This window comes from Papio anubis, chromosome 16 (genome assembly GCF_008728515.1).
Source record: "Papio anubis isolate 15944 chromosome 16, Panubis1.0, whole genome shotgun sequence".
Lineage (NCBI taxonomy): Eukaryota > Metazoa > Chordata > Mammalia > Primates > Cercopithecidae > Papio > Papio anubis.
In genome coordinates, this window is record NC_044991.1 from 3,798,786 (window position 1) to 3,823,853 (window position 25,068).

Below are 25,068 nucleotides of genomic sequence, written 5' to 3' on the forward strand. Positions count from 1 at the left end.
TATCTAGGCCTTAACTGAAAACATTTGCCCACCCTGTTCTAAAACATGCATCTGGAAGGCGACACTGGCTTCCATCATACGCACTTCTATGTCACCTTTCCCCAGTTTGTGAGTATTTTGATTATTTCTAATTGTCCAGTATTCTAAAACATACATCAGCTAATAATGTCAATTACTTCCTGAAGTAAACGTCCCACAGTGAACTTTTAGCTCAGAGGAATACCGGATACCTTCAAGGTTCATCATGCGTGATTTCCAAGTAGCCCTGGCAGAAAGGGCAGTGGGTCACAACCCAACAGCCTGGTTACACGCGTGTCAAACGCATCCCCAACCCAATGGGAGGAGGTGCCTGAGGGGAGAACACTCTCTCCAGAAAACAATCGCTCGGTGAATTACGGTATTCTGGAGAGGGGCACAGAACAGTCTAGCTGCCAAGATGCACTCCAGAGGGAGACACTCAGAGTCCTCGTGATGGAGCAAAGGTGTGGCCATTATTCCCACCTGGCATCTATTTTCCCATAAAATGAGGCAACAGTAGTATTCCAAAGAGCGTATTGCTTTGCATGATTCTAACACTGACTGGCCAGGCGTGGTGGCTCACGCCTGTAATTCCAGCACTTTGGGAGGCCAAGGCGGGCACGAGGTCAGGAGATCGAAACCATCCTGGCTAACACGGTGAAACCCCATCTCTAATAAAAATACAAAAAATTAGCCAGGCGTGGCGGCGGGCGCTTGTAATCCCAGCTACTCGGGAGGCTGAGGCAGGAGAATCGCGTGAACCTGGGAGGCGGAGCGTGCAGTGAGCTGAGATCACACCACTGCACTCCAGCCTGGGTGACAGAGCGAGACTCCGCTCCAAAAACAAAAACAAAAAAATTCTAACAATGACAAAAAGAATAACCAGCCCCGAGTATGCATGGAAGTGCCGGGCATGATCCTGCAGTGCCTTCCGGGTGGTTAACGACCCCCCGACCTGAGCACCTCCAGAATCAGGCCTCTTTCACTGGGATGTGCTGGCTGATTGCCAGACACAGAGCTCCTTCTGTTGGGTATCCAGCCCTGCCCCCAGTGATGGGAAGGCATAAAATTACAAGGCCGGGGTGACGGCCAGACCTGAGTGAAACCAGCTTCTACTTCAAGTTAAAGTCAGCTTCACAGATAACCCTCTCAGAGTCACGGGCTTCATCCAGACCTGTCTTCACCTCATTGTTATTTCAAGCCTGTCTGTCTCTTGGCAGTAACAATTACAGAAGATTACTTCTTTTTCTTTGTCCCAAAATTGCCATACCCGTAGGTGAACTAAGGAAGGGCTGGGTCCTCACCAGGCTTCGTGCTTCACACAGTGCTGCTTTAATCCCACTAATCACAGAAGGCTGTTACTGTCCCTATCTGCAGACGAGGAGACGGGCTCAGGAAATGTGGTTAACATGCCCAGAGTCACACGGACACAAAGGCAAACTGAAGCCAAGCCCCAGCTCCTGACCTGAGGTCCCACACTGCTCAGGAGAGCCATGTGATCCCAAGTCTCCAAAGACCTGGGGACAAATCCGCAGGCTGAGAGCCGCTCACAGATACACACACAACAACATTCATTCACCCAGCCCCAGCCACTCTCCCACCCGCTGCTCAGCCCTGGATATCGAGACGCTGAAGACTAGCCAGGCTCATAGGGGACTGTCCATCAGTGGGTGGACACAGACTCCACAGTCCTTTCTCTACACTCTGGCCACAGAGACCCTGTGAAAATCCCATCATTTTAACACCACCACCCCGAAAAACTTCCAATTGCTTCTAATCATGCTCAGCATAAAAGCCCAAGCCCTGCCTAGGCTGACGGTTCCTGCGGGCCTGGCCCTTCCTGCTTCTCTGACCAAGAGGCCGACACTCATCACTCACCGTGGCCCCTCCCACTTTTACTATGCTGCTTAAATATTCCTTAAATGCCACACCTCTCCTGCCTCAGTGCCTCTCTCTGAACGTACCGTTCCTCTGCTGAGACCAATTTCATCCAGAACAGGGTCAGTGAACTGACCACCAGCCAATCCTGCCCACCGACTTTTGTAAATGAAGTGTTATGGGAACACAGCTGTGTGACTTCCTTTATACGGATTCCCTGTGGCTGCTCTGGGCCACGATGGCAGAGCTGAGCTGCAACAGACCACAGGGGTCACCGAGCCCAGGCTGTTGAATGGCTGCCCTTTCAAGGACAGCCACTGTCCGCTGCTCTCAGTCTGTGCAGAGCCGGCAGCGCCTTTCCACAAGAGCGCCCTCTCGGTCTCCACCTCCCCGGCTGCAGGAGGAGCCCACGGTACTGCTTCCGGTTACCTACTGTTCTCCCTCCTCATCACCTGTGTCTGGTGGGCACTACTCCCCGATGGGAAACACAGTGAGGGAACAGGTAAGCCATCTCCAAAGCATGAACCAGATAGGAATGCACCCCCAGGCGCCTGCATAGCTGCCTCCCAAGCTCCTCTAAGTCCTCGCTCAAAGTCAGCTCCTCAGTGGCCCACCCTGACCGCTACCCAGCTACTTCAACAGCCCCTTCCCCTCCTCGGCCCTCACCATCCCACCAAGCTGATCCCAGGCCTTTCCCCAAGCACTCCTCACATTCCACAGCACATCAAATCTACTTCTCGGTGTAATGTTTATCTTCTCCCACCAAAATGTGAGGTCCACAAGGGCGGAATGTTCGTCCGAGGGCTTGGAACGCTGTTTGCCCCAGAAGGGACCCTCAGTCTTTCCTCGCTGAGTGCACGAGTGATCACGACGTGCAGCGATTCTGTCAGACCCAAAGGGGGCCACAGCCCTGACACTCAGGGAGAAAGACGCGTGCGCTCACTTGGGACAAGTAAGAACGAGCACACGCTTCTGGGTTTGGTTTTGATAGTGGAGAAGACAGAGGTGGGGAGAGACAGAGCATGGAGGACACAGGGAAATGTGTGCCGGTTGGCCCGGGGCAAGGTCGGAAACAGCCTGGCCAATGAAGCCGCGTGCAGCAGCCAGGAGAGAGAGGCCTGCGTGCCAGGAAGGGGCCCGGCCTTCAACACAGGGCAGGGTGGGCCACCAGGGGTGGTCAGCTAGGCCGTGGTGTAGGCAGCCTGACATCATCTGCATTCAGTGGCCACTAAAAGCGCTCTCAGAAATACTTCCCACAAAGACGGCTCTCAGAAATACTTCCCACTCCCCAAATTTTAAACTTAACTTGAAACACAAGTTCGAAAAGGCAAGTACGTCATGATCGGAACACAGGCAATAAAAACCCTACGTGAGCTCCTGACACTCCTATCCCTACAGGAAAACACACATATGCAAGTTGAGGCCTTTCAATAATTAAGCAAGACTAGAAATTATGCAAATGAAATACATTCAAGTATGCAATGAATTTTAAATGACAGAACTACAGAAAACTTAATTGCTGTATTAGCATGCTATACAAACACTAATCATAAATGTAAAACAATGCATGCACATACTTATATCTAAATTGTCCCGGTGACACCAAAATCAAATTGTTCCCTCCCACTGTGTTCATATGCAAACCTACCTCAACATACTGCAGAAAGAAAATACTGGAGCTTCACTCATCATTTTTAACCATTAGACTCACTAATGCAAATGTTCAATGTTTAATTAGTTTTTGTGTCATGTTTCTGAAATACTTATTTTAAAAAGAGCCAGAAATGTGATTCTCGATAGCAGTAATTTTTAAAAAGTTACTACCCTGCTTGCATAAAATGTAAACATTAAGTAGTATTACTTGTGGCTGAACGGTATGTTCTAGACTAGATGTTAGTTTTTCATAAAAGACAAGTCATGTTTCTCATCGTTCTTCATTGAAGTGGCACTGCCCACTCATCAATTAAAAATAAGGCTACTAGAATCATGTTAATTACAAATCATAAACACAATGAAAAAGAGTCATTAGTGTGCCAGACCCTGAAATAGGTTCCCATTCAAGCACAGCTTTGGTTATCTGCCTTTTTAAGCTGGACAAATGATAAATTCTGAATTCTGGGTGTAACTGTTAACCTCTGGATCCTGGACGGACTCTCGGACTGGGATAAACCCCTCCCATCTTACCCTACTCACCCGAGCCCTCCCAGACGACATGCTCGTGGCTCTCAGCGAGTCTCACTCAGCCTCTCTCCTCCCACGCGGGCCTCCAACGCCCCAGGCGGGTTCTCCTGCCCAGGTTCCTCAGCCCAGGTGTGTGCTGCCTGCAGTGGCAGGCATAGCGCATGACTTTCAATGACCTGCTTCCCAGGTGGCTCATGTATACCCCACCCTGTCCCACTGGAGCCTGAGGGTCCTAGAGCAGCCGTCTCCAACCCTGGGCACCTGTGAGAACCCCTAAGAACTCAGGTAACAGGATTTCCTGAGCTCCCCAGGTGATACTAACATGTGACCAGAATGGAAACCCACAGGTGAAGAGGGCAGGCCTGAACCTCCCGCACCCTCGCCTCCCATCCCCCGCCTAGCCGCAGGGTGGCACTCTGTGGACTGCGTGGTTCGCAGCATGCCGGAGTCAGTCAACAGCCTGGCGCCTGAGTCCACCCTAGAGATTCCAATTTGTTTCATGGGCCCGGACACAAGGATCGGGAAAAGCTCCCAGGACAGTTGAACTGGAAGCCAGGCTTAAACCCTGGGATTCAGGGAATGATACAGAGGCATCCTTGATTGGGGAGACCCCTTCCCTGCTGAGTTCCCAGTCCCCACCATTGTCCCAGATGTTCTTGTAACCCCAGCACCTGCAGAGGGCCTGGCTGAGGGCAGATGTGTGAGCAACATGTGCTGACTCGGGGATGGGTGACTGGCATCGTGCACTGTGCTCCCCAAATCTCTACTCTTACAGAAGGCCCAGAGCCATGGTGCAGCATGACTGCCTGGGGAGCTGGATGGCATCAGTGCTCACCAACAAGCTGGATGGCATCAGTGCTCACCAACACAGGGCACGGAGCGTGGCGAATGCACAGTGAGCACTTGCTCCCGGAAAAAGAACCAACGCTTGCTCCCTACTCTAGTTGCGAGAGTCCTCTTACCCCACCCCTGTAGCCTTTGGCCCCTCAACTCCCTTCCCTGTCGCTTCCCAGTTCTTCCTGTCCCAGCTCTAGTCCCCTCCCAAGAGCCCGCCAGAAGCAGCCTCCCCTTACAACCAGCACTGCTCCTCCAAGCCAGACACTGGGCAAGAACAGCCGGGTCCTGGAGTTGCCTGCCCACACGCCTGTCCGCAAGAACCTCTGAATGCATGGTCTGATGCAGGGCAAGCGCTCAGCCAGGGACAGACACAGGGCAGCAGTGCACTGGGAGCACGGGAATAAGATCCTGAGAGAACGGGCTCTGTCTCCATGTGGCCTAGGTCTCTTGGGGCTGGAGAGGGTAAGAGAAAAAGACAGGCCATCTACCGTCTGTTCTGCGGGTCCCAGGGGGACAACTTGGTCTTCTTCCCTGCCTGCTATTTCCCAGCACCGGACACAGTGCCTAAAACACAAAGTGCTCAATAAATGCTAATGGATGAATGAATGGATGAATGCAATGGATTAATGGAATGGATGAATAGGATGGATGAAAGAATGAACCAACCAATGGCTCTTTCAAGGCTTTTCTCTTCCAGAAACACAGGCTCACCACTCCCCCCTTAAATCCTTCAGGATAAAACCCAAGCAATGGGGCGATAGGGAGGGCAGTAGGGCGCCTGTCACCTGGCCTCCTCTTGGGCCCCTCTACCCCAGCCTATGTTCCTGCTTGTCCCACCCCGACTGTGTGCCCCAGCTCTTACAGCCTCCCCACTTCCCACTAGCAGAGAGAACACTAACATCCCTTTTGAGATGTCACGTAAGATGCCACCTTCCCCAAGAAGACTTACCTGGCATCCTCATGAACCCTTTCTTAGCATCCTACACTTGCAAGGACAAGCTTTGCTCCCTGACGTAACATTTATTTTCTACTCATCTGTCAATCCAAGCCCAGAGAGGGCCAAGAACCACCATGTTCATCCCTGTGCCTTGTGACTGCAAGACTCCCCATCCTCCCCTCCTTCCCCACCTGCCATGGCCTTGCGGATCCCAGGTGTGAAGTCCCCTCCTAGCAGGAGCTGACCCTCAGCACTAAACTGCCCCCACGCTGTGGTACTCCTCCACCCCCTGGTTCATACTTGTGTCCTGTCCAACCTACAGTATGTAGTCCCGGCCTCCACCACCACTGTCCCACCACAAGTCTGCAGCACCCGACCTCCTCCTAATGGCAGGCTAGTGTCTAATTCATCTCCATCTCCCAAGCAAAGGACCCTGGAAGGAATGATGGTTGAAGGACTGCATGTGTCTTTCCTTTCATATGACAAAGCCCTGAGAATGCTCAGGCTTTCTCTTATGAAAGGAAAATACTTGGGCCCCCAAGATCACTAAAAAACTCAAGCTGGAAACTGCTCAGGGCAAACCTGCCTCCCATTCTATCCAAAGTCACTCCTCTGCTCACTGAGACAGATGCACATCTGATTTGCTTCCTTTGGACAGGTTCATCAGAAACTCAAAAGAATGTAACCATTCGTGGATCACCTATCGGTGACCTGGAAGCTCCCTCACCACTTTTTACATGTTTTGATCAATGTCTCATGTCTCCCTAAGTGTATAAAACCAAGCTGTGCCCTGACCACCATGGGCACATGTCGCCAGGACCTCCTGAGGCTGTGTCACCAGTGCACCCTCAACCTTGGCAAGACAAACTTTCTAAACCAACTGAGACCGTCTCAGATTTCCTGGGTTCACACACTCTCACTTGCCTCACCGGCATTCCTGGCTCAGACTCCGCCTGCACCCGCCTGCCCTCCTGTCCACAACCAGCAAAGTGGGGCTGTCTGTCACCTCCCTCTCTGCTCCTCTGTCCCCTGAAACCAGAGTGTCCATTTCCACATCAGCCCCTATGCTACACACATTAGGGAAGTGGAACCATAACCCGCGGAGGCTGAGAACTAGAAGAGAAAGAACAATATAAAATAACTCACGTGAGACTTTCCACCTAGACACGGCACATCCTTAACAAACAGAAAACTGCAGTTCGGTATTTTCATCAAAACTTCCTACAAACTAACCTGAGAAGTTTGCAACCTATCTGAGGGGACATTTAGAAAACCGGATATAAACTGGAAAACTAGGTTAAAATATAAAAGCACAAAACCAAAACGTAAGCAATCGCAGCAAGTCTAATTTTAATTGCAAAGAATATTTAATTAATAAATATTCACTGTTCAGAGCTGCATCTGCATTTAGGATTATGAGGTACTAAGCTGTAAATTTATTAAGACTCATTAGCCAGGAAGAGTCTTTTAAATACTAAAAGTCAGACCCAATTTAGAGTAAACACTTAGAGCACACTATTGACTTAGCTCCAAAAATAATGAAAAAGGAAAAGAGAAGAAAACTGTCTATAACCAATTCTGAAATGGTCGGCAGGGCCAAACTCACTTGCAATAGTAAGCCTGAGCTAAGAGTACGAGGGCGTGCTGATGGTCACCACCGCCTACCCCAACCTTTCCCAAAGCGCTTCCAGACAGGCAGCTCAGCGCTATAGCTGAGGCAGCCGGAACTCCACACTCCACCCAAGAAACACAAACCGCTTCTCTCATCCACTTTTTTCTTTTCCTAACAACACTACTAATACTTACAAAAAAAACTTGGTAAAACATATGTCCTTGTTTTCAGCATATCTCAAACAAATTTAAAACGTATTTCCCTGTTTCAACTCCTCAGAGTTGAAATAACCATCTATGCTGAAACCTTTCTATATCACAGGCTGGAACATATAAAGATTTTCTATTAATAAAATCTGAGGGGAAAAAACACCATTGTCGTAATTATGATCTATCCTTGTTTTCTGCCAGTGCTGTCAAACCAAGCTTAAAATTAAGCAAAGAATGGAAAATGTCAGTTTAGCCATAGCAAAGGCCTTTATCGCTGCAACAAAGCCAGGGCAAACCCGTGGGCAGTGGCTGTCAGGCCCTACTCAGGCCAGACGCCCGCAGTCCCTGTGCACAGGAAGGAGGCGCTGATGGGCGGCGCGGTGGGACTTACTGGAGGAGCTTCCACGTCATTGGACGCACTGGCTTAGGGATTCCGGACCAGCTCAACTTCCGTAATTCCTCTGTTGATGAAAAAAGAGACAAGGAGAAATAAGATTTACAAAAGTTAGCAAACCTCCCCAGTGCTTTAACACATTCCACCTGTTTTACGTAGGAACGGGCCCGTCAACAAATTAAACTAAATGATCAACATTTCAGATACCAATTGATTTCAGTACCTCAGAGAAGGTAAGTGACCATTCTACTCAAACCAAGCTACCGGTCACCTGTTTACAACAGAATCCGAGTACATGTCTGCAAAAGGCATCCCCAGTGCCCCTGCAGCTACCCTGGGACAGGTGAGGCCCCATGACCCCTTCCCTCCTTCAACCAGGGAAGTCCAGGGCTACCAGCCTCAGCCCGCCCACACTCCTTTGCCTGCCCTCCCTCCCACCTCCTTCTCTCTCTCCCTCCCACCTCCTCCTCTCTCTCCCTCCCATCATTTAATGTCGCGTAATTTTAATGTCATTTTAATAATAATGTCATCACTTGTCATTTATATGTATCGCATCGACATGTATAAGCCATCATGTCATTATGTCATCGCATCGTATGTATGTCGTAAAGCATCATCATCATCGCATCGTAAATATGTCATCGCATCATCATGTCATCATCATCATGTCATCGCATCATCGTATGTCATCGCATCGTGTAATAATAATAGCCATCGCATCGTGCGTAATAATGTCATCGCATCATTTAATATGTCTTCCGCTCATCGCATCGTTTAATATGTCATCGCATCATTTATAATAATATGTCATCGCATCATTTATGTCATGTCATCGCATCATTTAATATGTCATCGGATATCATTTATAATATCATCATCGGCATCGTTACCACAATAATATGTCATCCGGTATCATTTAATAATAATATCACCTCCACACCTCCTTCTCTCTCACTCTCCCTCCCACCTCCCTCTCTCTCCTGAAGGCTTTTACCACAACCTGATCATGTTAATTGGTTTTCCTTTCTTTCATCCATCTCACTTTCCATTTACTATTTAAGCATACCTATATGATGCCGTTTTTTCTCACTACTGGTTTTGAAAGAAATCGTTTCACGGAGATAAGTTTGTCTTTATACACCATTAATTAAGGATGTGGCCATATTCTACACAGACAAAGTCTTCAAGGTAGTCTAATACAAGTCAATGAGGCTTTATAAATACTCACAAGTAGAAAAAATCACGAGAGGGGAGGGGCTGGCCAGAGGCAGAGGGGTCCTGGAGCAAGGTCCAGCACCTCCAAGGGCAGGGAAGGACAAGCACCGGGGCAGAGGGGTAAGGATGTGGGCCCCGCATTCCATCGACCTTCTGAGTCTCCTTGAGTGTCTCATTCCCATGCCCTGAAGGGCGGGAGAATCTATTTCAATGTCTAGGTATAGCAACACTTGCCCAATCCCACGGAAACTCAAGTAATTCTTTCCTTTAAGTTAGGAATCTACCATTAGGTTCTTCTCCTAACAGCTTGGAGCTAATGATTAATAACAGGAATAAAAGAAATGATTAAAGAGAAGACTTTGCTAATATAATCAACAAAATACAAAGTCCTGACATCTAATCTTTTTCCAATTACTAAAGTCTAAGTAAAATAAGTACAGAATAATTGGGCGACAGTCGCAGCAGTAACTTGCATTTTACAGCAATCTCAGAAAATATCAAATCTTCCCCAGTACCCTAAGGATATTATGAAAAGCAGGAACCTCATATCTGAACACCAATAATGTAATGTTTACCAACCATGTTCCCAGTGCCTCTCCCTCAGCATAACTCTGGTTTTCTGATTATGGTTTATGAGGAAAAGCTGAGAGGAAACTTATTTGTTAATGTTCTCTGAACCTCTCTCCTCACTGGAAGAAATTCACAAAAATTCAAAAATCCTGAATCTACATAATGAGACAAGGCTCTAACTCTGCTCAAGCTTTGGTGTTAAAAGAGAGCTTTCATACGTCTTATCTCATTTGATCCTCAAAACAAGCTTGTGTTACTTAGGGCTGTGATCACTATTGTATACGAAAGAAATAGTCTCAGAGAGGTTAAGTGACTTGACCAAGGTCACACAGGAGCTAAGCAACCTTCAATACCAGGGTCTTTCCACTACGTCCCTTCCATTCTTAGAAAGACTTTTGTAGCACAGACAAATCTCACTTCTGAATACAGACAAAAAGATCCAAAGTAAAACCTTAGGAGATCAAAGCACAGCAGCAGGATAGTCAAAGAATAATACACGTAAAGAATGAAGGAGGGACGGTTCAACGTCGGGAAATCTTGTAGCTTTACCGACATGCTGAATGGGGTTGACAGGGAAGCCACATGACCATCCTCAGAGGTGTTTGGTGCATCTTTCTAGCAGAATCCCAGCTTCGCGAAGTATTCACACCTCCCTGCAGCAGCCCTGTGGGTGGGGACTCAGTCCAGAGGCCGCTGAACCCACAGGTGGGCCTGGTTGGAGCCCTGCAGCGCTAGGCCACACCTCACCAATGGCTGAGTCAGCAAAGGGCCTAGGCCCCTACTTAAGCCACTGAGCACAGACAGCTGAGGGCTTCTGAGAACACTCCGCCGGGTTCTTGGGAAGTTCCTGGAGGCAACCCACTCCTCTTCCACTGAAAGCTACCAGGGTCAGATGTGGGGGTCAGAACTGCTGCAACCATCTGCACCCAACCAGCCTGAGGAATGACGCCAGCAGAGACAGACGCAGAACCGAGAGAATGGCAGGAAACGGAGTTCTGAGATAAGCAAGATGGCCAAATACAGGAACATTCAGAAATCAATAGCCCTCCTCTGCCAGCAAAAAGAAAATAACATGGCATAAACCTAACAAGAACTGTACAAGACCTCACGAAGAAAACTACAAGTGTTCACTTGAACACTTACATAAATAGGAGGAAACACCACGCTCACTGACACCAACCTGCATTTACGAAGCTCTTCCTCTGGGCCAGGGAGAGGAGGGGAATTACAAATGTGAGCAACACCAAACACAGTCCCCGTGCCTACACAGACCCCTGTGCTGGACAGCCTGCCTGGCTTAGAGAGTCCCCTGGGCTTCCAGATCCGCCCTGTGCTTAAGAGAGTGCACCTGTGCTTACAGAGCTCACCTGTGCTTATAGAGCTTAACTGTGCCTAGAGAGTTCACCTGTGCTTAGAGTTCACCTCCCATTCCAAGGAAGAGCAAAGTAAACTTACAGCTACCCTGAGTGCTCAGATGAAGAGGCAAAGGGTGCCCTGAAACCGTAAATGGGGAATTGTACCTTGTTAGGAAGGTCAGGGAGGTTTCCTTGAGGAAATGACAATGGGGATAAGATCTAAGAATGAGGGGAAATGAACTGAGTGAAGAGTGAGGCCAGCAGGGGAGTAGTCAAAGCCCAGGGAACAGTTAATGCAAAGCCTGGATTATCCTGGAGAAGAGACTGGGGGGCCAAGAGTGGTCATAAGGAGACCACTCAATGGACTACTTCACAAGCCCAGTGTAGGGGTGATGATGGCAGTGAAAGTAAAGCAATGACCAAGGAGATATTTGGGAGCTGAAAGCAAGAAGACTCAAACAACAGACTAAATAGAATACATGGATCTAAGACTCAAAATTACAATGCTGTCAGGTGTCACTTTAGAAATCGTCAAGTTCAATGCAAACCCAATCAAAATTCCAACGGGATATATTTATGTGTTCTGAAACTTGGTAAGTTGACCCTAAGTTTACCTGGAATTTGATTGGCGTAAGAAGAGCCAATAAAATTCCCAAAAGGAATAATGTGAAGAAACTCACATTAACTGATAAGAAAAACATATAATGAAGCTACGGGAATTAAGACAACAGGGTTCAGAGAGACAGACTAAGACAAAGAAATCAAGGACACAGAATGAATGGTTCAAAATCAAGCCTATGTATTTATGAGCACTTAGTTATGATAAAAATAGCATTTCGGCCGGGCACGGTGGCTCAAGCCTGTAATCCCAGCACCTTGGGAGGCCGAGACGGGCGGATTATGAGGTCAGGAGATCGAGACCATCCTGGCTAACCCGGTAAAACCCCGTCTCTACTAAAAAATACAAAAAACTAGCCGGGCAAGGTGGTGGGCGCCTGTAGTCCCAGCTACTCGAGAGGCTGAGGCAGGAGAATGGCGTAAACCCGGGAGGCGGAGCTTGCAGTGAGCCAAGATCGCGCCACTGCACTCCAGCCTGGGAGACAGAGCGAGACTCCGTCACACACACACAAAAAAATAGCATTTCAAATCAGGGGGCAGTCAACCAACGATGGTCATACAATATGGTATCTGGAAATTCGACCATGTATCTTACCATACACAATTCCAGATGCTTACAGATCTAAACAGGTGGGCAGATGAGTGTGTGTCTGTGTGTCAAGGAAAGAGTGAAAACACTAGGAAAAACTATCCTGGTGGGGGAAGGGACTTCCTAAGCAAGACATAAATCTCAGAAACTATAAATAAAAGTATTAACAAATTAACTACATAAAAGATTGGAAATGACTGTACAGTGAAGGACTTTTGATATGCAACCAACAAATAACAGACTGAAAAATACATGCAACATATATAAAAAGGTTAGCAGCACACAGTAAAGTAGGATGATGAACAGCCCACGAAAACTGGAAAATACACAGAAGAGGAAATGCAAATGGCTAGTAAACATATTGTGTAAAAGACATATGACCTCAGGCTGGGCACAGCAGCTCACATCTGCAATCCCAGCACTTTCGGAGGCTGAGGCGGGCGGATCACTTGAGCCCGGGAGTTTGAGACCAGCCTGGGTAACATGGCAAAACCCAGTCTCTACAAAAAAAAAAAAAAAAAAAAAAAATTAGCCAGGCATGATGGTGTGCACGTCTAGTCCCACCTACTCAGGAGGCTGAGGTGGGAGAATCAGTGGAGCCCGGGAGATTGGGGCTATAGTGAGCCATGATCACTGCACTGCACCCCAGCTTGGGCAACAGAGTGAAACCCTGTCTTTTAAAAAAAAGAAAAGACACATCACCTCAATAGTGATCAAACAACAAATTAAAACAAGAAATCTGTCAAAAATAAGCTGGATAACATTTTTAATGAATGATAATGCCCAATACTGATAAGACTTTGGGTAAACAGCCACTCTCTCACAGTTTGGTAAAAGCGTATACTGGCATAGATTTTTTGTTGGTCAAATTTCAAAAGTATATAACCTTTAAGCAGCAAGGTTTTTTTGTTCTTTTTGTTTGTTTGTTTGTTTGTTTTGAGATGGAATCTCGCTCTGTCCCTCAGGCTAGAGCATAGTGGCGCAATCTCGGCTCACCTCAACCTCCGCCTCCCGAGGTCAAGCGATTCTCCTGCCTCAGACTCACGAGTAGCTGGGATTACAGGCAAGTGCCACTGTGCCCAGCTAATTTTTGTATTTTTAGTAGAGACGGGGTTTGGCCATGTTGACCAGGTTGATCTTGAACTCCTGACCTCAGGTGATTCGCCCACCTTAGCCTCCCAAAGTGCCGGAATGACAGGCGTGAGCCACCGCTCCCGGCCTTGGGCAGCAACTTTTAAGAAACCTATTCTACAGAGAGATTTGCAAAGGAATGCAAAGGCTATGCACAAGGCTGTTCATTTGAGTGATGCCGTATTTTAAAATGCCCATGAATAGGGAGACGATCCATGCACTGGAATACACTGTTGCCGCAGAAAAGAATGTCTGTCTTTTTGTGTGGACACGAAGTTTATCTAAATGATAAAGTAAAAAGGGAACAATGAAAACAGTCTGTAAATACAATGATGATTTCTGTAGCACATACGAGAATCTGAAAGCACAGGCAGCACCTGGGGAGGGGTTCCCAGGATGGAGTCAGGGATGACAGAAGACTTACTTTCTACTGTATGCCCTACGGTGTTTCTACAAAACTACAAAGTTTCTGTGACATTGCCACTTTAATCCCCGATTTGTCAAATTCCATGCAGCTCTCGGGGCCCATCGCAAGACCTGCCACGTCTAAGATGCCTTCCTGACAGCTACAGTCCTCACTCACTTCTCTCTTCTGTGAGCGCCAATGACAGGGGGTGTCATGAGCACCCGCCTTGTCTCCTAGGAGTAATGTATGCGTTCCTGAAGGTCAGATTCCACCACCTGGCTTTTGTCTGTCTCCAGTTAACTGCCGGACAGAATGCTCCATCCTTTCTTCCTCCCCTTTAGTGATTTGCTTGTTGCGGGGTGTGATATTTTGAAATCAAAGTATAATTTACATATAATAAACATATTGCTAGGCCAGGCGCAGTGGCTCACACCTGTAATCCCAGCACTTTGGGAGGCCAAGGCGGGCGGATCACCTGAGGTCAGGAGTTTGAGACTAGCCTGGCCAACATGGTGAAACCCCATCTCTACTAAAAATACAAAAATGAGCCAAGCATGGTGGCTGGCACCTGTAGTCCCAGCTACTCAGGAGGCTAAGACAGGAGAATCACTTGAACCTGGGAGGCGGAGGCTGCAGTGAGCCGAGATCACGCCACAGCATTGCAGTCTGGGTGACAGAGTGACAGTCTATCTCAAAAAAAAAAAAAAAACAGTATTGCTGCCCTCAGACAGGACATAGAACATGTCTATTGCTCTTTTCTAGTCGTTCTTGGCCCCCACTCCAAGTTAACTGCCTTCTGATATCTATCACCATAGACTGGACTTGCCTGTTCTTGCAATTCATATAAACGGTACAGATAGTATATATCCTTTGTGTCCTATTTCTTTTGCTCAGAATGTGTAAGAGTCACACATGTTGCCAGCATCAGTAGTTCATTCTTTACAAGCAGTAAAAGTATTCTAAGAATATACCACAACTTGTTTACACATTCACCCATTCATAGACTTCTGTGTTAGTTACTGATTTTTACCATGAATAGGCTGCAATGAACATTCTTGTGGATGTATGTTTTGTGGGTTGTATGTCTCCATTTCTCCCAGGCAGGTGCGAAGGAGCGGAACTGCCGGGTGATTTTTACCATGAATAGGCTGCGATGAACACTCTTGCGGATGTATGTTTAGTGGGTGTATGTCTCCATTTCTCCCAGGCAGGTGTGAAGGAGTGGAACTGCCAGATCACAGGGCAGATGTACATTTCCCTTTATTTAAAAACTGCCTTTCTGCAATCTATGCATCTGACAAAGGTCTGATATCCAGCATCTATAAGGAACTTAAATTTACAAGCAAAAAACAACTCCATTAAAAAGGGGGAAAAGGACATGAACAGACACTTTTCAAAAGGCCAGGCGCAGTGGCTCACATCTGTAATCCCAGCACTTTGGGAGGCCAAGGCGGGCAGATCATTTGAGGTAAGTAGTTCGAGACCAGCCTGGGCAACATAGTGAAATCCCATCTCTACTAAAAATAGAAATATTAGCCAGGCATGGTGGCAGGCACCTGTAATCCCAGCTACTTGGAAGGCTAAGGCAGGAGAATCACTTGAACCCAAGAGGTGCAGGTCGCGGTGAGCCGAGATTGCACCACTCACTCCAGCCTGGGTGCAAAGTGAGACTCTGTCTCAATAAAAAAAGAAAAAGACATACCTGTGGCCAAAGAAACATGAAAAAAAGCTCAACATCACTGATCATTAGAGAAATGCAAATCAAAACCACAATGAGATACCATCTCGTATCAGTCAGAATCGTGATTACTAATGGTGGTGAGGTTATGGAGAAAAAGAAACACCTTTACACTGTTGATGGGAGTGTAAATTAGATCAACCATCATGGAAGACAGTGTAGCAATTCCTCAAAGACCTAGAGACAGAAATACCATTTGACCCAGCAATCTTATTACTGGGTATATACCCAAAATAATACAAATCATGCTATTACGAAGACACATGCGCACCTATGTTCATTGCAGCACTATTCACAATAGCAAAGACATGGCATCAACCTAAATGCCCATCAATGGTAGACTCCATAGAGAAAATGTGATACATATACACCATGGAATACTATGCAGCCATAAAAAGGAACAAGATTGGCCAGGAATGGTGGCTCACGCCTGTAATCCCAGCACTTTGGGAGGCCGAGGCAGGCGGATCATGAGTTCAGGAGATCAAGACCAACCTGGCTAACATGGTGAAACCCCAACTCTACAAAAAATACAAAAACAAAAAACAAAACAAAACAAAACAAAAAAAACAAAAAACAAAATTAGCCGGGCATGGTGGTGGGCACCTGTAGTCCCAGCTACTCAGGAGGCTGAGGTGGCAGAATGGTGTGAACCCAGGGGGTGGAGCTTGCAGTGAGCTGAGATCGTGCCACTGCACTCCAGCCTGGGTGACAGAGTAAGACTCTGTCTCGGAAGAAAAAAAAAAAAAAGGAACAAGACTATGTCCTTTGCAGGGACATGGATGGAACTGGAGGCCATTATCCTTACCAAACTAAAGCAGGAACAGAAAACCAAATACCACATGTTGTGGGGCCTACTGGAGGGCGGAAGATGGGAGGAGGGAGAGGATCAGGAAAAGTAACTAATGGATACCGGGCCTAATACCTGGATGATGAAAGAATCTATACAACAAACCCCACGACACATTTTACCTATGTAACAAACCTGTACATCCTGCACACGTATCCCTGAACTTAAAAATAAATAATTAATTAAAATAAATCTGCCATAAGGTTCTTTAAAGTGATTGCACCATTTTACACTTCTCACCAGCAATGTATGAACATTTGAATTGTTCCACATCTTGGCCAAAATTTAGTGTTGTCAGTCTTTTTATTTTAGCCATTCTAGTAAGTGTTAAATGGTATCTGATTGTGATTTCATAGAGCAATTCTATGAAGATTAATGATGCTGAGCACTGAAGAGATTTTCATGTGTTTACTGTGGCCATCTCTATACTTTCTGCGAGGTGTATGTTGAAATCCTTTACCCATATTTTATTGGGTTGTTCAAAATGTTATTATTGATCCATGAGTCTGTTTCTAATTACTAATATTTTTTCTGATTACGGGTCATATTTTTCCGTTCCATTGCATACCAGTTACTTTTTTACTGAATGCCAGATATCCCAGGTATCAGTTTATTGCCACTGTGGTACTGGAACTGGATCTTGTAAAAACTTTTCCTTTGTCAGCTGGCGCGATCTCATCCTAGTCAATAGAGAGGGCTGGAGGGACACGAATGGTGTCTTTCAGGTTCATGTGGCTCATTTGCCAAGTTCCTGCAGGTGCCGTCTCTCCAGCACTCGATTCCCACGGCTCTTGGGATTATTCAACTCACTGCTTTCTGGTGACTTTCCCCAGCTCATAGAATTCCACCCTACTCCTGAGCAGATCAATACTCAGCCAAGGACTTGACAGGACTTTGCAGACATCTGGGGTTCTCTCCCTGTACAATTCCCTCCTCTCCAACACTCTGCTCCATATATGATTTCTGTTTCGGCCTCCTCAAAACTCTTTCCTAATTCCTCAACTCAGCAAAGCTGCTTGGTTTCTTCGGGTTCCCCCACTTATGCTGCTGCTTGGCAACTGCATTCAATTGCAAATTGAGTCCTTATACAGGTCACCTTACTTATGTCCTATCTCACAGGGTCACAGTCCTGCACTGCCTGTTGCCAAGTATCTGAAAACAATTGTTTCACATATCTGGTCCAGTTTTCTAGCTGTTGATAACAGAAGAGCAATTCCTTTGGCAGTTACTCTTTCATAGGTTAAGGCAAAAGTCAATTTGCTAATATGTTTTTAAAGAATTTTTTGTCTATATTCATCATAAATATTGGTCCCAGGTTCCCTTTTCTTATAATGTCTTTGTTAAGATTTTGATATCAGGATTATGTTACCTTAAAAAAATGAGAAGTGTTTACTCCTCCTTTCTTTTCTGAAAGCGTTCCTGGAGGATTGCTATTATTTCTTCTTTAAATGTTTGATAGAGTTCACCAGCAAAGCCATCTGGTCCTGATGTTTTCCTTGCATGAAGGCTCTTGTATAACAAATTTAATTTTTTAAATCAATATAAGGATAATAAAGGTCTCCATTTCTTCCTGCATTAGTTTAAGTTGTGTCTCTCTAGAAATATCTCCATTTCATGAATTTATTGGCATAAAATTGTAAATAACATTCCCTTATTAGCTTTTTAATGTCTGTAGGATCTGTAGTGATGTCCCCTCTTTCATTTCTCATATTGGTAATTTGTTTTTTCTCTTTTTTTCTGTTCATTAGTCTAACTAGAGGTTTTTCAAGGGTCTCTTCAAAAAAACTTTATATTTTAGTGATTCTTTTCTTGTTTATCCATTTTTCAGTTTATTTATTTTTCACCCTTATTTAGATTGTTTCTCTTCTTTTACTTGGTTTTTGTTGTTCTTCCAGTTTCTTAAAATGAGAGCTTTGAATATTAAGTTGAAACCTTTATTCTTTTCTAATATAGGCATTTAAAAGTATAAATTTTCCTCCAGGCACTGTTTTAGGTGCATCACACAAATTTTGACACGTGTTGTCATTATCATTCAGTTCAAAATTTCCTTATGATTTATTTGACCCATAGGTTGTTTAGAAGTATGCAGGTAAATTTCTATCTGAGGATTTTCTGTGTACCTTGTTGTTATGGATTTTTAATTTAAAGCACTTGGTCAGATGAACTTGGTGGTATTTCAACCCTTTGATATTTACTGTCAACTTTTTGGGGCCAGCATATAATCTACTTGGTGAATGCACCACATCCTTGAAAAGGATTAACATTATCAGTTAGCAGATGTGGTATTTTATAAATCAATTAGATCCCACTGGTTGATAATGTTATTCTAATCTTCCATACTTTTACTAACATTTTAATTTACCTGCTGTTTTAATTACTCACAGAGGGCTGTTAAATTTTCTGCCTAGGATTGTAAACTTGTTTATTTCTTTCTTTATTGCTGTCAATGTTTGCTTCATGCATTGTAAAGCTGGCGCATACACATTTAGGATTCATCTCTCTACTTAATGAATTGATCCTTTCATCATCATGAAACATCCCTCTTTGTCTCTAATACAACTCTTTGTCTTGAGGTCTACTTTTCCTGATGTAATTATAAGCAAATTCATTTTCTTGTGATTAGAGCTTGCATGACATATCTTTTTCTACTCTTTTATTTCAACTGCCTGTCTTTATGTTTAAAACATGTGTGTCTGGCTTTTGTTATGGTTTGAAAGTTTTTGTCCCTCCAAAAATTCATGTGTTGGAAAGTTAATCCCTGGTTAATCCCCGGTGCAACAGTGTTAGGAGGTGGCCTTGTGGGAAGGTGTTTAGGGCATGAGTAATCCACCCTCGTGACTGCATTAAGGTCATTATAAAAGGGCTCCCAAAAGTAGGTTTGCCCTCTTCTGCTCTTCTGTCACATGAGGACGTAGATTTTGTCCCGTTTTGCCCTTTGCCTTTGACCATGTGATGACATAGCAAGCAAGCCTTCACCAGATGCCAGAGCCTTGATGCGAGACCTCCCAGCCTCCAAAACTGGGAGAGACGGAATTTCTGTTGCTTATAGATTATCCAGTCTGTGCTATTCTGTTAGAGCAACATGCAACAGACTAACACGGCCTTCCTTTCAGCTTTCTGTCTCTAAAGTTTCATACAGTCAAGCAGTAAAATCATAAGTGCTCTGAGACAGAAAACTAAAATGTAAGAAATACTTACATAGGTAGAAAATGAATGAGATTAAGTGAATGAGAAATAAATACCATTTCTCCTACAACAGTGGATTTCCTTTCTGAGAACTGAAACTTTGGAATATTTTCAGGAAAACACCACCAAAATCACAATTCCATGCTCATCTGCACTGTGAAAGCTTTACTTCTCAATAGGAAATTACCAAGCGCTAACTCTAAAGCGAGCAGAGAGAGAGCAGAGCGTAGAGTGACAAACACTGGTTGTGGGTTCAGTGCACCTGGTTCAAGGACCAGCTTGGCCAACAACTATCTGGAGGCTCTGGACAGTCCCCTTTATCTGTCGAGCTTCAGTTTCCTCCACTGAAACACAGGACAAATAAAAACACCTGCCTTGATTAAGTCACATAATTTTTACAAAGAACAAAGAGACAATACATGGGGAAACATTTGTGAACTGTGACATAATATACAAATGCAAGAGCACGCTTCTGTTATGCTGACAGATGCAGTTATTCAGCACACTCTGTGAACCCAACCCATAAAGCAATTGGGACTCATTCATTCTAATTGGATGTAAAATATCACATCTGAGACTGAACCAGAAATCTGTCACAAAATGGTATATGCAAAGAACTCCTAATTATAAGCACCTTTTTTCTGAAAAGCCAAGAATAACAGAAAAATCAACCCATCATTTAAACTTCTTTAAGATTCATTTCTTATTAACTGCTTTTAATTATGATTTTTAAAACCTTTTGTAATAATAAAATCTGGGAGAAACACTGAACAATAGTAAGAAATGCATGTGCACTGCACTTAGGCTTACATGTGGTTCTAGACTAAAAGCTGAGTGTCACCAGCATAAGGAGGGTCTACAAAAATATGCATATGTGCTGTTCCTAAAGCCACATGCAGGGGAGCCTCACAGATCAACTCCATGTGGCCAGCACTTGCTGAGCACGCCCCCTGTGTAAGCTGCCTCTGGGCAAAGCCACTGAGATGCTCCCCAGGCCGAGTCCACCCACACATTAATCCATCCCATTGGCAGGTGCCAATCAACACTCACCACAGACCAGGCCCTGAACTAGCCTCCAAGGGAGTGATTAAACCCAGTTCCCTCCCTCAAGGGGCTCGCTGTCAAATAGCAAGAAGAAACCTATCCAGTGAAATCACTGTTCACCAGGACTATGAGAGAAAGGAATGCAAGGTACAGTGAGTCACCAGAGGGGTGGTCTCTTCTCTGAAGAAGGGGACATCAGGAAAGATTCTCCATGAGCTGCTACTGGAGAGCCATCTTGAAGCCAAGCAAAGCACAGATTTATCTCTACTTCCCCTAATTCTCACCAACAGGGCAGTAAAGGAACAATGTCATAAACAAGGACAAGGGTGTAAAGGAGGCAGACAAGAAATGTCAGCAGAAATCTGAAAGATGGACAGCAGACACAGTAGTGGGAGGCGGCACAGCAGCACGGATAACAGCCTGACAAGGGGACGACAACAGGGAGCGGCCAACTGAGGACAAAGAACCCCTAGAAAGGGCTGTGTTGGAGCAGAACACAGGAGCAAGCCCACCTACTCCCACCCACACAGTGAGCTCCCCCTACCTCACCCCGCAAATGAACAACTTTAGGATAAAACAAGTTATACGTGACAGGTACTCAGTCACGAACCAGAGTTAGAGTTATCACATCACAAACAATGAATCCCAATGTCACCAAAAATTAAACTGAGAGAATGGGGAAGGAGAAGAGGAAGAAGCACGGTAAGAGAGTTAAAACCCTCTGCTTCAGAGTAGAAAGTTAATAAATACGGCTAAACTGTAAAAATCTGCAAAATTACCACAGTATTTAGAAATATCAAGACCAGTACCAGCAGCAACAGCCAAGAGGTACAATCACAGCCTCGTCTCAGAGACGGAAGGCAGGGATGATGAAGGGTGGGGACGGGGGACTACCCTTTCCAGTACAAATCTTATAGTGCCTGTTGAGTCTCCCTTATCCAAAAAGCTTGGGATCCCAAGTGTTCAAATTCTGGGTTTTTTCCAGATTTTGGAATATGTGCATATATATAATGAGATATCTTGGGGATGAGACCTAAATCTAAACACAAAATTCATTTATGGTTCATATATACCTTACACATATAGCCTCAAGGTGATTTCATACATTTTTAAAATAATTTTGCCCGTGAAACAAAATGTGTGTATACCGAACCACCTAAAAGCCAAGGTGTCACTATCTCAGTCACCTGTGAGGGCAATCTGTGGTTGTCTGGCATCACCATCATTCCTGACTCTAAATTTACACGCTACCAATAAGCAATCATTTTCTTACACTTATTCCCACATAAGTACTTAACAATAAAAAATATGACCTACCATTAATACAGTGAAAAAAACTGTTCAGAGTAGCTAAGTGGCACGGCAGCCTCCCCAAAACACCCGCGTCCACTGCGAAGCAACAGCGGCAACAAACAATGGCGGCTTCCAGTCTCCATCTACAGTACTGGGTTTCCATTAAAAGGTTCCTGGACACTGCGGGTTTTTTGCTTTTCTCAGTGAGAAGAAACATCAGAAGCAGTTGAGGGACCAGGAAGTGAGTGCTCTAGGGATGAGAAGGCATTCTGCCTGGTGGGTTTTTTAAATGTTTCCTCTGGAGTCATCTGTTCATTAGCGACAGTTTTTGTCTTTTAAGTGTCTCTTTGATTTTGTAAATTGATGTGATTTCTTGCTCTGCTGTGAACACATGCTGCCCTAGCCCTTCAGTAAGCCTGTCGCACATTTTCCTATGTCATCTGTAGGTGCTTTTTCTACAGTGTGAATGTCATCGTTTTCATCGTCACTATCATCACAGTTACCTCGACTCAAAAACATTTTTGCTATTTCAACATCTACTGATGGTTAACAACTGGTACCTCATTTATCCATGTTGAGGACTTCTTTGATATCCACTTCTTCCAGCTTTCTGATGAACCTTGATGGTGTACGTAAGGAGGTCAGACATCACTTTTGTCTCGCTTGACACGCAGAATCCTTCAAAGTCACCACTTTGTTCATCATCATCACTGAACACACAGTCACAGCCCAGAGGCTGTGTCAGGCATGCACAGCTGTTTGTTTTGTCACTGTGTTCCAAGCGCTGGCAGCAGCAGATACAGCATTCTTCGTGCTAAACTCCTTTGGACAACCTTCCAAACCCACGCCGCCTCTGTTCACCGCCACTGACATGCTGCCTGAGAAAGTGTTTGGATATCGATTCTTCATTGATCTACAGATACTTGGTCACGTGGCTGAATTAATAAAGTCAGATCTCGGGGGAAATACATGGCATAAACATTACTATTGTTGAGAATTTCAGCTGGAGAAGAAGCAGAACAGCTGTCATGAAATGACGAATCCTGCAGTCATCATCCAGTCCAGCCTCCCTGCAATGAGCACAAGCCACGGATACAAAACGTTTGTGAAGTGAATCAGAAAAGATGTCCTTGGTGATCCATGCCTTTGTGTTAGCATAATAAAGGACTGGTGAGAAATCCACTCCTTGAAAACAGCAAGGATACAAGCTTTTGCCGATTACAGCAAGTTTACGCTTCCGCATGCCTGCTGCATTAGCACGTCCCAGCACAGTGATTCTGTCCCAGGATCCTGAATTCCTGAAGGGGCTGTCTCATCAGCTGTCGTCAGTATCTTTCTGGGGCAAGAACACCAAAGCAATGATGGTTCATCAGCACTACAGACTTGTTCCAGCATCAGCGTCTCATTAGAGATGATCTTGGCAAACTAAGGAATTTCTCCACCGCTTTGTGATCAGCACAAACTTTTAAACATGTAATGCCTTATCTAGTCTTAATTTCTGCAACCAGCCTGCACAAGCGTCACAGTTCCCTTTAACTTTTAGTTCACGGCGAACGAGCTTTGCTTGCGGCTTGACAGGTGTATTGTTAAGTGGATGTGTTCACTGTGATGCTGATGGATTCACTCTCTCAATACACAAACAAGATCTTCATTTTTGGGGTCATGCACGGTGGCCCACACCTGTAATCCCAGCACTTTGGGAGGCCGAGGTAGGCCGATCACTTGAGGTCAGGAGTTCAAGACCAAACTGACCCAACATGGTGAAACCCCATCTCTACTAAAATACAAAAATTAGCCAAGCAGGGTGGCACACGCCTGTAGTCCCAGCTACTCGGGAGGCTGAAGCCGGAGAATCGCTTGAACCCAGGAGGAGGAGGTTGCAGTGAGTCAAGATTATGCCACTGCACTCCAGCCTGGGTGACAGAGTGAGACTCAGTCTCAAAAAATAGATAAAATAAAATAAAATGTTAAAAGATCTTTATTTTTTGGCTTTATGCACTGGTTTTTAATTTTTCATTGACTTCTATTCAACAATTTCGGCACAGAACTTCAACGGTTTCTCCTTCTGATTCTTCAGGTCCCATAGGGTGGTCATTCCAACACCACACTCTTGTGTAAGATGTTTCACTTACACCACGGTCCAGTTTCTCCAACAGCCTGACTTTTCTGTGCTACAGATAAACATCAATGCTCCTTGTTCTTATCATTGTTACCCACAGGGGTATCTACAGGTCTTTTTTGGCATTTTCAATAGTATCTTTACGCCCCAGAACAAAGAATAAGCAAAAAGCCACAGTGAGTAATGCACAAAGGCCTCGCTCATGGGCGGCTTCAGGGGGAACCGGCCCTTGGTGCGTCCAATGCACAAGTGTGGTCTTATTACCCCCTGTGGACATGCCTGTGCAGGGGAACCTGGACGTGCGCAGACAAGACACATCACAGCTGAAGGGGCTGGAAGGCTCTCATTTCCCTTGGGGATACTGATAAACTGTGTGTTGTGCACCTAAGAGTTCACATGTGATTTCACATAAGATCGGGTGAAGAATTGTCTACCTGTGGTGTCAAATCAGTGCTCAAAACATTTCAGACTTTGGAGCATTTCAGATTTTAGATTTTTGGATTATGGATGGTCAACCTACACTACTCCATTTTTAAAACCAGGTACATAAATGACTTTGTAAAATAAATATCTGACCTAAAACTAACCAAGTAAGGTATATGTCAAGGACACTGCAGCTAGAGAGGAAGCAGCACAAATAGAAGCACAGAGTGTGAAGCAATAAAACATCTGCCCGTCACTGCAAGAGCTTAACACGGTGCACCCATCCAGAGGGTGGAGATGGGGGGTGCCTGCAAGAAACAAGACTGGAGAGAAAGGCAGGGCCTGGATCCTACAGAGAGGCTGGAACAGGTGCCAACTACCTGGATTTATACACACAGGTGCTGAGGAGACGATGGGGACTGGGAGACGGACGTTTGGCAAAGATTTCAGAGGTATGACCTGGTG

At 45.4% G+C, this 25,068-nt stretch overlaps 1 protein-coding gene across 1 annotated transcript in view; it reads right to left on the bottom strand.

Annotated features, from left to right (window-relative positions):
• The window catches only part of TBC1D22A (TBC1 domain family member 22A), a 414,384-nt gene that overhangs the window by 288,213 nt on the left and 101,103 nt on the right, over nucleotides 1-25,068 (bottom strand). The window contains 1 exon segment of the mRNA XM_031656180.1: nucleotides 8,060-8,133. Coding sequence (XP_031512040.1) covers nucleotides 8,060-8,133 — 74 coding nt within the window.